This window comes from Scyliorhinus torazame, chromosome 22 (assembly GCF_047496885.1).
Source record: "Scyliorhinus torazame isolate Kashiwa2021f chromosome 22, sScyTor2.1, whole genome shotgun sequence".
In the NCBI taxonomy this organism is placed as follows: Eukaryota; Metazoa; Chordata; class Chondrichthyes; order Carcharhiniformes; family Scyliorhinidae; genus Scyliorhinus; species Scyliorhinus torazame.
The window spans coordinates 76,510,719-76,524,957 of record NC_092728.1 but is presented as its reverse complement, the minus strand read 5'-3'; the positions used below and the strand labels follow the sequence as shown (position 1 = coordinate 76,524,957).

At 46.8% G+C, this 14,239-nt stretch overlaps 1 protein-coding gene across 1 annotated transcript; it reads right to left on the bottom strand.

Annotated features, from left to right (window-relative positions):
* Positions 1 to 806: 806 nt before the first annotated feature.
* LOC140399146 (keratin, type I cytoskeletal 18) lies at positions 807 to 8,444 on the bottom strand. The gene is made up of 8 exons (XM_072488389.1): positions 8,015 to 8,444; positions 7,005 to 7,087; positions 6,604 to 6,760; positions 5,425 to 5,589; positions 4,709 to 4,834; positions 3,644 to 3,861; positions 2,901 to 2,947; positions 807 to 1,093 (listed from the first exon to the last, which is right to left on the bottom strand). Exons 1-8 carry the CDS (start codon positions 8,372 to 8,374, stop codon positions 972 to 974), a joined length of 1,278 nt encoding a protein of 425 aa, XP_072344490.1. The 5' UTR covers positions 8,375 to 8,444; the 3' UTR covers positions 807 to 971.
* Between the last annotated feature and the right edge of the window lie 5,795 nt (positions 8,445 to 14,239).

Here is a 14,239-nt window from a genome sequence, read left to right as displayed (position 1 = left end):
GGAGCACACCAGAATGACAGGGAGTGGGATAGCTTGATCTTGGTTTCGGACAAAGCTCGGCACAGCATCGAGGGCCGAAGGGCCTGCTAAGTGCTGTACTGTTCTATGTTCTATCCCAGCCCGATGGGTCTCCCCCTATTCAACAACTGGGGCTGGTTGTAACAATAGCAACTGATCCCGTTCTACCATCAACTTTGTTTCTGTGGATCAACATTGGCTTCAAAATCTGTCAATGCGCCCAATTTGAAATTCTTGTCCTCATATTTAAATTTTTCACAGGCCTTCCTCACTATGTTCTGCTTCATCCTCGTTCAAATTCTTCACAGCCCTCCCTCTCTTTGTTCCACTTCATCCCCATATTTAAATTCTTCACTCTCTCTCTGTTCCTCTGATTCTGGAACTTGTATATCCCGGACTTCCTTTGCCCCACCACTGGTGACTGCCTTTAGCTGTCCAGGCTGTTAGCTCTGGAATTCTCTCCCCAGACCTCTCCATCTCGTTCTCACACTTAGACACACCTACTTCTTTGACCAGCCTTTTGTTGAAATGTCCTGATGTCTCCTCCTTTTGGCATGATGTCAGTTATTGTTGGGTTACAATCTGGAGACATTTTATTGAATTAAGAGTGAAATATAGGTAACATCTTTATATTAGAAAATATGCAAGATTATTATGGAATCTATCTGCAACTTAATAGAGCCCTCGAATGTGGTGCTCATCAGAGCTCCTTCCTCACATTTGCTTAGTAAATTTTGTTACTTGGGTACTTGGAAGAGTAATGACTGCACACTAATAAAACATGGACATGAGTTTAAACATTTATTAGAGATTCCGTCATTGTATTTGATGGATAAAGTAAAATGTTCAAACGCTTTATGCAAAACTATTACAGCAGTTTATCGCTTCAAATACCATTATATCCCAGTAACATGGATTCCTTACAATGCTAAATATTTTGTACATTCGAGTATTCATTTGTTTTGTATCTGTTTCTTCTCACTGATTTCTTCAACTTCACTCGATTCATCAACGACCTTGCCATCAACCAGGGTTGTGGTGATGACTTTGACGATTTTCCTTGTCGTGACTTCTTCTGTTAAGTAAAAAAAAAGGAATATTTTATTAACGTCTTATTTTTAGCTCAAAGTCATAATTTACATGGTTGACTAACATGGTGGAATGGATGAGATAAGCATTCATAGAGGTGGCTTATGACTCAAGAGTAATGTCTTTTTAGTCAGCCATTCCAGGTAAGGCCTATATTTATTGTCCATTCCTAATTTTCCTCAATTAAATGACTTTTCAGTCATGACTTTTAAATTACATTTCAGATGGCATTTAAGAGCCAACCAAATTCATAGAATCATAGAATCCCTACAGTGCAGAAGAAGGCCAAATTGCTGGGGGTTTGGGAGTTACATATGAGGCAGACTAGGCAAGGTCAGCAGATTTCTTTGAGAGACTTATTTTAGTCTTTCTAGTATTAAGTATATTCAGATGAAAAATGAAATGAAATGAAAACCGCTTATTGTCACAAGTAGGCTTCAAAATGAAGTTACTGTGAAAAGCCCCTAGTCGCCACATTCCGGCGCCTGTTCGGGGAGGCTGTTACGGGAATTGAACCGTGCTGCTGGCCTGCCTTGGTCTGCTTTCAAAGCCAGTGATTTAGCCCTGTGCTAAACAGCAGGACAAATTGGCTCCTGAGTTCATTTGTGCCCTTTTCTATAAGAACTTTTAACAGGAGTTCCATGTATGGCACAGTGGTTAGCACAGCTGCCTCACAGTGTCAGGGACCGGGTTCAATTCCAGCCTCGGGTGACTGTCTGTGTGGAGTTTGCACTCTCTCCCCGTGTCTGCGTGGGTTTCTTCCAGGTCCTCTGGTTTCCTCCCACAGTCCAAAGATGTGCAGGTTGGGTGGACTGGCCATGATAAATTGCTCCCTTAGTGTCCAGGGATGTAGAGGTTAGGTTGCAGGGATAGGTCGGGGGAGAGGGCCTAGGTAGGGTGCTCATTCAGAGGGTTGGTGCAGACTCAATTGGCCGAATGGCCTCCTTCTGCACTGTACGGGTTCTATGAGGATATGTTCTCAGAGTGGGCGTCACTGACTGATTTGGAATTTTTAAAATACATATTTAAATAGTTAGATGTTTGTGAGAGAGCAATTTTTCTTTTATGGTTATTATTCAATTATATGTATTTTTAAACAAATGAGCAATGTTCCATGAAATGAATTTCCATATGGATATCAGAGCAAAATTGAATTGTTCAGAGCATTTGCACTTTGCTCAACGAAGGATTATTTTGCTTCACTTTACATGATCCAAAGACAATGTACTTCAAAAGCTCAAGTTCGATTATGCTAGGAATCCAACTGGATCAAAATTTGTGATTTACCATCCATTTTATAACTGACAGAAGCACAGCTGAAGGTAATACTTCTGGCTACCATCAGTTCCACCCACCACCTCAATGATTGTTCTTTTAGAGAACTATTGCTTAGTGTATTTCTAAACATGGTGTTTATATATTTGCAAATGTAGGTTATGGAACATAAGTGGGCGGCATGGTAGCACAGTGGTTAGCACTGTTGCTTCACAGCACTAGGGACCTGGGTTCAATTCCCGGCTTGGGTCACTGTCTGTGCGGAATCTGCACGTTCTACCTCTGTCTGCGTAGGTTTCCTCCGGGTGCTCTGCTTTCCTCCCACAAGTCCCGTAAAACATGCTGTTAGGTGATTTGGACATTCTGAATTCTCCCTTTATGTACCCGAACAGGCACCATAGTGTGGCGACTAGGGGATTTTCACAGTAACTTCATTGCAGTGTTAATGTAAACCTACTTGTGACACTAATAAAGATTCTTATTATTATACCTTATTCCAAACTTGCAGGAATACTTACGAGGAGGAGTGGGTGCACGTGGAGGAGGAGCAGAAACAACCTTTGTGCTAGAAATGAAAAGAACAGTTGTCAGCAACAAATTGACATGCTGAGTGGTTAGTTTGAGATGCCAACTCTAAACCGAATACAGAAGTCCAATTGACGCAGTCTTATTAATTAATGATTACTCTGAATTAAAACAGAAATAAAAATTCCAAATCAGTTCTATGCATTGGGCATTACTTTCCACCTATCCGTCCTTTCTTCCTGCCTGGATATCTTTTCACAGTTTACATATGGGGCACCACCTTCACATCGTGGTGTGAGATTATATACTCAAGAGAGATGTGGGCCTGAGTTTGTTGTCTCAACTGAAAGACAGCACCTCTCACAATGGAACCTCAGTGCTAAATAACCGCCAGAGAGGAGCTTGGACCCAAAACCTTCTGAAGGACAGAGGGCAGGCAGGTGAGCAAGAACGAAAAACAGAATGGCCGGGTTTGGCTGTGAAATTTCACAGGAACTCCCCAATCTCCCTCTACAGTTTGGACAAAACCCTTGCAGAAACACTGAAAACATCACTTCTCCAGGGATTTCTGCTGAAGTTATGGTGGGAGGTTACAGATCACCCCTTCCCCAAAATAAACAAATTATTGGTGAGCACATTTGGGGCACTTTTGGACTGTTTACAACCAGAACTTTTCACTCCCAAGTCTTTGTTTGGAAAATAACGAACATTGTTTTTGGCGTAATCTTTATGGTACCTAATTTCTCCATGAAGTAAGCGCCTGTACTCTGCAAGCTCTGCCTCCAGGGTCATTTTCCTTTTCAGAAGAGCTTCATAATTTTCCTTGTGCTGCAACATATCATTGTGTACGTTGAGCAAATCGCCTTCCAATTTGTTGATGATTGCTTGCAGCTTATTGAAATCCGCTCCATATCTTTGCTCAGTTTCTGCCAATATATTTTCCAGTCCCATGTTCTGCATAAATGAAGGTAGGTTACAACGATAAGTAAAACTGTAGAAACTGGCTCAAAAAAAATACAATTATCTGTGAGCAGTACCGTAGTCTCTATATTAATATGAATCTAATTTTAGGCAATGCTCAATTCCTGCCAATATGCAAACTTATGAAAATTAAGCTGGCTAGCATGCTGCAGGTAAATTCTGTGTCACGCACGCTCATCTTATACTTATTGTTGGTTAAGATCCTTTTCAAGTTCCAGCCAGTGCCTATTTTACTCAAACAAAACAGAAATACTCAACAACTTTTTTCACAGCTTTTGTTTGCATTACGTTTTGTCATGATTTTAATAGGCAATGCATTTCGAGTGAGATCAACACTGTAACCAGCTGTGGGCAGAGTGGAGGAGAATTTTAAGCAATCTATTACGTCAGCTCTGAAAGATTGCCAATATATAATATAGAATTTGGACATCACATCATTTGTGACACCTTAATTGTGCCAAAATTAGGATTTAAGATTTAAACAGATTTCAAATCAAATTCCTTTTCACTTGGTGGAACATCCTATAGATATTAACAGCTGACTAAAGCTTGGGATTCCTAATTGCTGAAATAAGCTCTTGGCAATCCCAGACACACTGTTGGCGTTAGATGTCTGTAAGACCCGTTTACCCACTTTTGAAGTGGAAAGGGGAGGATATTGACAGTAAGATGCAAAATATTAGATTAAAACATCTTGAGGTTCCTCTCCTAATTATATTTCACCATATTGCATTTTACTGATCCTCTTATCCATTTTACAAAATCAATCACTTAAACCATGTGCTATCTCACTCTGGGTTTCAGGGTTACTAATATGTACCTGTCTCCTAATGACGTCCAGCTCCATCGCCAGGGATTGCATTGCTTGCCGTTTACTATTGAGTTCTTCATTGGCTATTTCAATGTCTTTAATGACGTGATTCACATCAGTGGTGATATTATCCACCTGTATTAAAAATAAAAGTGCCAGAAATGTTGATATCCTTGTTAGCTCAATTGGCAGGATGGTTGGTTTGTGATGCGGATGCCACTGACAACACGGGTTCAACTTCCATATCGGCTGAGGTTATTAATGAAGACCCTGTCTTCTCAACCTTGCCCCTCGCCTGAGATGTGGTGACCCTCGTGCTAAATCACCACCAATACCCTCTCAAAGAGTAGAGCAGCCTATGGTCCTCTGGGACTGTGACAACATTGAAATTACCAGATATACTATACATTCTAATATGCGAGATAGCGTGCAACTAGGAACCAATGCAGATGGGAAACTCCCATAGTGCAAATAACTTCTGAACACTCCCAATGTGTATTTGCATTTGCTAATTACGCCTACAAACAAATCCATAACTCATCCATTGGTCAATGTTGATTCAGTGCCATATTCATAATCAGGCTCATAGGAGCATTAAGCACATCACAATATTGTTTAACTTGTTATTATAATCAGAATTGAGAAATATGAATACTGTGTGGAAAAAACATAAAACCAAAAGGTGTTGATTGCAAATTTTAGCCTCTAGCTGTAAAAATGTTTACCTGGTATTTGTACCATTGTTCTGTCTCCGTCTTGTTTTTTAATACCATCTCCTCATATTCCTGCCTTATCTTTGCAAGGATGGCAGTAAGATCAGGTCCTTTCCCACAGTCCACCTCCACTGTGACTTTATTGTTGCTAATCTGTGATCTGAGGGAATTGAGTTCCTAGCAAACAACGATAGTGTGATTTGAACATTTCAATCGCCATAAAACATGTTATCTGAGCTTTCCTTCTGTACCTCTGCAACTCACCATCATTCATTTGCTGACAGCGTTTACAGGTATTCCTATTTACTCATTTAGAGGGATTTCACCTCACCCGCACAAGACACTAGACAATGTGGGCCCAAGTAAATAAATGTAAGATAGTCACAAATAAAACTGGTCAACTCCAAAGAAAGGTCTTTAGTTAGAGAATGGTTGGAATGTGGAGTTTGCTACCAGATGTAGATTTTGAGGTGATTAATATAAATGCATGGAAGAGGAATCTAGACAAGTATATAAAAGCAAATTACTGCGGATGCTGGAATCTGAAACAAAAACAGAAAATACTGGATAATCTCAGCAGGCCTGACAGCATCTATGGAGAGTGAACAGAGCTAATGTTTTAATCAAAGCTTTGACAAAGAGCCATCCAGACTCGAAACGTTAGCTCCCTTCTCTCTCCACAAATGCCGTCAGACCTGCTGAGATTGTCCAGCATTTTCTGTTTTTGAACGAGATAAATATATGTTAGGCGGATTGGCCATGCTAAATTGCCCCTCAGTGTCCAAAGGTTCGGTGGAGTTACGGGGATGGAGCGGGTATTGGGCCGAGGTAGGGCGCTCTTTCGGAGGGTCGGTGTCGACTCGATGGGCTGAATGGCCTCCTTTTGCCCGGTGGGGATTCTATTCTATGGATTCTATATGGTGGTGAAAGGGTGTGCAGATAGGATTATGTGAAATAGCTGGGAGGATGCTATAACACAGATTATAGCACAGTTGAGCCATGTGGGCCTATAGCTGTACACTCTTTGTTTATGGTTTTCATTGAAAAATGATTAAATCCTGGGGGTGGGGGGGGGGGGGGGGTGGATTTGGATTCAGTTACTGATCTGGGCCATGGACAGCAGCATCTGTACTGACAGCGCCTGGCCAGTAGGGGGGCGCTGGCGGGGACCAGCTCCCAGCTCTCACTCACCTCCTGGTGATTCTTTCTCAGGAACAGAAGCTCCTCGGTCAGCATCTCCTCCTCGTTCCTCAGAGTCATGGCGTTGAGTTCGTATTCGTCCCTCACCCGTCTCAGGCGGTCGATGTCGCTCTCCACCGCCTGCCGAATTAAAGTCTCGGACTCCAGCCTAAATCGGAGGCAGACAGACAAATCGAGAAAACCTTCTTTCAACTTAAAGCAAACAAACCAAAACGAAAAAACAAATCACCCAGACTCCGATGGGAAAATAAGAAGCAAAATCCTGCGGATATTGTAGTTAACCCCCTCCCCCTAAGCGTCTTCTTAACGTGCAAAGTGTTAACAGGTGAGACATATAGACAGATCGAGCCAGATAACGGATTAAAATGCAGAGAAACGTGTTTAGTACATACTTCATTCTGAAGTCCTCGGCGCTCAGTCGCGCGTTGTCCATTTGCAGCGCCATCGCCGCATTGTTCAGGGTGAGATCCTGGATCTAAGGGGCACAAGATTCGGGTCAAGTTGGCAGCAGATGTGACTTTTTTTGGGCGGCGGCGGCGGAAATTGACTTTTCCTGCAAAATAAACCTGACTTTCTCCTGCAAAAAATATGACCTTTTTTCCTGCAAAAAATGACTTTTCCGTGCAAAGAAATGACTTTCCCTGCAAAGAAATTACTTTTTCCTGCAAAAAAAATGTTTCCTGCAAAAAAAATGACTTTCCTGCAGAGAAATGACTTTTTCCTGCAGAAAAAAAGATTTTTCCTGCAAAGAAATGACTTTTTCCTGCAAAAAAAGATTTTTTTCCTGTAAAATGACTTTTTCCCGCAAAGAAATGACTTTTTCCTGCAAAGAAATGACTTTTTCCTGCAAAGAAATTACTTTCCTGCAGAGAAATGACTTTTTCCTGCAAAAAAAAAAGATTTTTCCTGCAAAGAAATGACATTTTCCTGCAAACAAAATGACTTTTTCCTGCAAAGAAATGACATTTTCCTGCAAACAAAATGACTTTTTCCTGCAAAAAAAGATTGTTTTCCTGCAAAATGACTTTTTCCTGCAAAGAAATGACTTTTTCTTGCAAACAAAATGACTTTTTCCTGCAAAAAAATGGTAAACACATGTTGTTAAATAAGTAACATCCAGTTAGCTCCGGGGTTTAACAGGTGAAATAACATATTCAGCTGGAAAATATTCCAGCACGCCAGCTTGTCGATTTGAATGTTGCATGGTAACTAAAGCAGTATTTCAACTGGACATTTAATTAAATGTTAACTTTTTTCCCCCTCCCTAAAGAAGTGATCAGGATTGATGTTACACGGTGCGGGGTCAAAGTGGTTTTTACTGCATGTTAAACTAGTCTGTCTCAAAGTTAGTACTTACCAAAAAATAATTGGGAAGCTCTCCCACTGGGAGATTGCACCCTACCTGCTTATTGAGGGCATGTGCCTGTGCCAACATGGGGTTGATGTCCCTGTGTACCGGTTTCCTCTCTTCCAGCAGCGCTTTGATCGTGAGCTCCAGGTCGTGGTTGCCGGTCTCCAGGGAGCGGACCTTCTCCAGGTAGAGGGCCAGCCGAGAGTTGAGACCCTGCATGGCCTCCTTCTCGTCACTGCAGCCGCCCGCCATCCCGGCCGACAGCGAGCTGCCCCAGCCGGCGGCGCTGCCCGGGAGGGCGACGGAGGCACCCCGTCTCCATGAGCTGCTCTGGAGGGAGCTGCTGGAGAACCTGGGCACCGCTCGGCTGGAGCTCCGGCGCTGCAGCGAGCTGCTGGTGATGCTGGGCATTGCTTTGCGGCGGCTGCTGTCTGTCCTGTGACAAGTGGACTGTCAGATGGAGCCCTATATAGAGAGGGATGGATGGAGGGAGCGGGCGGATGTGAAAAGCGGTACGGCCACACCCAGCTGCACCCAACAGCCCCAGGTATTCTTAGGTAATGTGTGGATTGGAATAAACACCTATTATCACACAACCTGCACCGTTCTGGTCCACCTGACAGCGGCAAAGGACAACTTTTTAATGACAGCTTCACTCAGCTGATTGGCAAACTCACTGACGTCACCCTCCTGTAGCCACACTTTCTGATAAAAGCAAATTACTGCGGATGCTGGAATCTGAAACAAAAGCATAAAAATGCTGGACATTGGCAGGGTGACTGGGTCATTAAAACAGCGAGGATAATGTTTAAATATTATTAATATAGGGCGACATGGTAGCACAGTGGTTAGCAATGTTGCTTCACAGCGATCTAAAGTGCAGAAAGAGGCCATTCTGTGTATCGAGTCTTCTCCGGCTCTTGGAAGGAGCACCCTCCCCAAGCCCACGCCTCCACACTAGCCCCATAACCCAGTAACCCCACCCAACCTTCTTTTGACACTAAGGGCAATTTATCATGGCCAATCCACCTAACCTGCACATCTTTGGACTGTGGGAGGAAACCAGAACACCGGGAGGAAACTGGGGTCAACGTGCAGATCCACACAGACATTGACCCAAGCCGGGAATCGAACCTGGGACCCTGGGGCTGTGAAGCAATTGTGCTAACCGCTGTGCTACCATGCTGCCCACTGCTTGGGTCACTGGCTGTGCGGAGTCTGCACGTTCTCCCCGTGTCTGCGCGGGTTTCTTCCGGGTGCTCCGGTTTCCTTCCACAAGTCCCAAAAGACGTGCTTGTTTGGTGAATTGTACATTCTGAATTCTCCCTCAGTGTATCTGAATAGGCGCCGGAGCGTGGCGACTAGGGGATTTTCACAGTAGTTTCATTGCAGTCTTAATATAAGCCTACTTGTGACAATAATAAAGATTATTATTAATATCATATTTAATGTAACATTTAATATAATAATTAAACGGCTCTTTAAATTGTTGCAGCGAATGGTGATGTGAATTAAATGGTCTGATTGGCTCACTGTAGTTGAGGACAAGCAGTAAGAGTTTTAAAATATAATATAATATATATATATACAGGAAAGCTTGAACGGCATGACCCAGCAATGTGATTAATAATTGATATCATTCCACTAATCCGTGACCAACCAGGCATGACCATTCTGATCCCATGTGGTTGCTCCCTGACTGAGACCTGGGATGGGTCCAGATCCCGCATCATTCCCAGTGTAAAAAATGCAGCCACCGCTGAGTGGCACCCTGCCTCTCTCTCTCTCTGGGCTGACTCAGACTGATTGATATGCCGCTGAACTGACCCCACCCAATGAAATTGCTCTTCAATCAAAAGCGGTAACTTCTGATATCTGATTGTTTCAATTCTGGTGAATTTCGAAAGGCTAGTTTAAACAGATAAACTAGGCTAATTGTAGCTGGCTGTCAAACATTGAAAGGGACTTTATTATTATAATAGGAACACCGTTCTTTGTGTCAGTTATCGGTCCAGTTCACAGAAGGTGTGCATCACAAGAGGCCAGCAACATTGAAGTGCAGTGCACACTGACTACGCCACACACCAGCAGAGCATTCCTACTAACCTAATCGTGGAGTTCAAGCTTTGCTATTGCAGTTTATGTCCTCATTTGGACACTGTTGTATAATTCACCCACCCAGCAATTCTGTATATCACGGCGCGATTCTCCCCCCAAATTTTGAAGTTAATCTGTGGCGGGTTTTTTAGGGAATTTCCTGCTGGCTCTGCTACTCTTTTTGGCGCTGGGGAGTTTCTCACCGGTTTAACCCACACCTATGGCGGGATTCTCCAGCAGAGATTGCTCGGCGATTGGGAAATCCTGCCCGAGGTCAATGGACTTCTCCATTGTACGTGGCTCGCCCGTGGCGTTTTTGCGGTGGGCAGGGCGGGAGAATCCAGCCAAGAAGTCTTTACAGCACCGGGGAGCTGAACTCTGAGATCGGGCCGCCATTTTGAAAGGGTGCCCCGATCTCTAGGTCAGCACCCCTTCTATGGGTAATGTCAGCCCCCAACACACATGGGCACTACCCCCCCCTCCCCAAGTGAGGGCACCCCACTTCAGGTCCCTGCACACCCACTTACAGGCCCCACCCCTTCCAGGACCCCCACCCGTCATCCCCCCAACCTCCCGGAGGCCTCTACTTGCCTACCCTGTACCACACCCTTCAAACCTCCCCACCAACCCTCCTTTCATGTCGATGGCCCCCCTTGGGCCCCGACCCTTGGCAATGTAATCCTGGCACCTGAGCACCCTTGCACTGCTACCGTGACACCTGGGCAGTGTTCCTGCTGACTTGGCTGTGCGAGCTAGGCACCTTGGCAGTGCCAGCGTGGTAGTGCCAACGTGCCAGCCTGACAGTGTCAAGGTGTCTGCAGTCCAGGGGAGGGCCAGGGGCCATCCTGCACTATCCCTGACCACCCAGGGGTCTCTGATAGCCCAGGAGACCCCCCAGGTGCCATTCTGCCTGGCCCATGTTCCTGTGAACCTGTGCTGAAAAGCGCCTGGCTGAGGCCTTGCTGGGGAGGCCAGTGGATCCCGCGATGCCGATGTATATCGGGTAAGTTCGCCGAAGTCGGTTTTAAACGGGCTTCGATGCGTGCCATTTGGTTCCGCCCATTGTGGGCAGGATCCTGACTCCAAAGCCTTGCGGGACTTGGGTGAATCCCACGAAGCATGAAGACTTCCAGGAAGCCCAGAAGAGGGCTCTCCCGGCATTCACCGGCCGCACTGTGCTCAAACGAGAGTGCAATGTCTCCAGTGGATCGCGTCCCCGTGTTCTTAAGTATTGTTAATTCACACACACACTGTATAAGGTATCCTGTCTTACATTTAACAAAGTTACATTAACTATTGCATTAAATATTATAATAATAATCTTCATTAGTGTCATAAGTAGGTTTACATTAACACTGCAATGAAGTTGCTGTGAAAATCCCCCAGTCGCCACATTCCGGCGCCAGTTTGGGTTCACAGAGGAGAATTCAGAATGTCCAATTAACCGAACAGCACGTCTTTCAGCACCTGTAGGAGATAGCCAGAGCACCCGGAGGAAACCCACGCAGACACGGGGAGAACGTGCAGACTCCGCACAGACAGTGACCCAAGCGGGAATCGAACCTGGGACCCTGACGCTGTGAAGCAACATTGCTAAGCACTTTGCTACCGTGCCGCCAAATAATTAATAACAATAATTAAATATTATTATTTAATGATATTTAAATATTATTAAATATTATCCTCGCTGTTTTAATGACCCAGTCACCCTGCCAATGTCCAGCATTTTTATGCTTTTGTTTCAGATTCCAGCATCCGCAGTAATTTGCTTTTATCAGAAAGTGTGGCTACAGGAGGGTGATGTCAGTGAGTTCACCAGTCAGCTGAGTGAAGCTGTCATTAAAAAGTTGTCCCTTGCCGCTGTAAAGTGGACCAGAACAGTGTAGGTTGTGTGATAATAGGTGTTTATTCCAATCCACACATTACCTAAGAATACCTGGGGCTGTTGGGTGCAGCTGGGTGTGGCCGTACCGCTTTTCACATCCGCCCGCTCCCTCCATCCATCCCTCTCTATATAGGGCTCCATCTGACAGTCCACTTGTCACAGGACAGACAGCAGCCGCCGCAAAGCAATGCCCAGCATCACCAGCAGCTCGCTGCAGCGCCGGAGCTCCAGCCGAGCGGTGCCCAGGTTCTCCAGCAGCTCCCTCCAGAGCAGCTCATGGAGACGGGGTGCCTCTGTCGCCCTCCCGGGCAGCGCCGCCGGCTGGGGCAGCTCGCTGTCGGCCGGGATGGCGGGCGGCTGCAGTGACGAGAAGGAGGCCATGCAGGGTCTCAACTCTCGGCTGGCCCTCTACCTGGAGAAGGTCCGCTCCCTGGAGACCGGCAACCATGACCCACCCCTCCCACTGAACACATGTCCCTTCTCCCGCATGTCCAGCAGCCGACGGCACCGGCCCATCCCGGGCAGCCCCCTCCGCTGACTCCAGGGGGAACACCCCGGAGGAGAGCTCTGAGGATGCAACTGTTGTAGTCGCAGAACAAGCTATCATCGCCACCCTCCACAGCACAGATACACGCACCTCAGTGGGAAATGTTAGTGCTCAGACCTCTGGGGCACAATGTGGTGAGCATCACACTGCTGCTGATGTACATCTGTAAGAAATCTTACAACATCAGGTTAAAGTCCAACAGGTTTGTTTGGAATCACTAGCTTTCGGAGCACAACTCCTTCCTCAGGTGTACATCTGGTGGAGGCAGAAACCCCCAGACAAGACAGCAGTCGGAGATCTGCTGGATCCCTGGACCCAGCTGGGACCCGGCCTGATGCTGAGCTTGTGGAACAGAGTTACCCGGAGCTGACCGAAACAATAGGGAGCAGCCGGGACATTCAGAGGGAGATGTCAGCGTCACTCCAGTAGGTACATAGCCGATAGGAGGAGTCCCAGAGGCTACGGGTGCAGGAGATGGCGCCGGCAATGGGTAGCACTGAGGCCACAGTGGAGAGCCTGCTGTACGAGGTCAAGTCGAGTGAAGGTGTCCAAACGTCGCGCAGTCGGTTAACGGCCATGACTGAGGGTCTCGGCAATATGTCTGCCTCACTGGGGGATGTGACCCAGTACCTGAGTAGCATCGTCGACCCGGTGGTGCGGACCATGGAGAACCACCAGGGCTGACAGAGCCTGATGTAGGGGCAGCTGGGGCTCGAACCAGCTGCCCCCCCATCCCAAGGTGAACCCCAGGGCCCTATGTGCAACGGCCAGGAGGAGGGAGCGCTGAGTGCCAACCCGGATCCGTCCTCAACAATGGCCACCAGCACTCCCGGGTTCCACCCCTCTGATGAGGCCGCATCTCGGGGTCAGCACACGGGACAGGGGGGCACGGCTGTACATTTGCCGTCAACAAGTTAGCCGGGGCCCTCTGGCCCCAGAGCCCCCAGAAGACACCCACCAGTGGCATCGAAGGACATGGGGTGAGATAAGCAGCTGCCTGCCTCCACCTCAGATATGCATCTGGGAAACACCAAGACGTAGTGGTAGAACTAGGAGGGCCAAGCATGTTGAGCATCACTGAGGGCGTTGGGGTAGGGGGCAGGGGTTAGGTAGGGTGAGGGAAGGGAGTGGGGTTGGGGCGGGGGGGCGGCACTCTCAGAAATAGGGTATTATACAGCACATTAAACTACTTTTTGCACAACCATTATGATGCCTCTCACTTTCTTCCACAATGCCGGCTAATCCCCAGACCCTTTACCTGTCTCTCCAGGCAACACCCCCGCCCCGTAGCAACCACCCACCCTCCAGCCATGGTCGTGTCCCATCCAGAGGCCTCAGCAGTCGTTGGGGGTTACAGGTGATCGTTGGGGCAGACGGGCAGGGACAGGGGTTGCCCCCAGAATGGGGTTGGGATACAACAGTTGGCACTGCGGTGCCGTGAGTGATTGCGTCCCCAGTTGCACCCACCCTCCCATGGCGGCCCACCCTGTGAAGGGCCCCTCACCCTCTGCCGAGCATTGGGATGGCAAAGCCAGCACCCCCGGTCTCTTTGCCTCTGAGCAAAGTTTGCTACTCCTCACTTCGGCTCCCCACAGAAGCCCTTCCGTCAGGTTCACGTTTTTAAAAAGGAGTACTAATCGGCGCCAGCGTGAGCACTTGCTGGGGAGACTGGTAAATGACAGGAAGCCATTGGATGACAGGTGGCTCGCGTTAATTGGATGGAAATGGGGCTTAAGTGGTGATAATT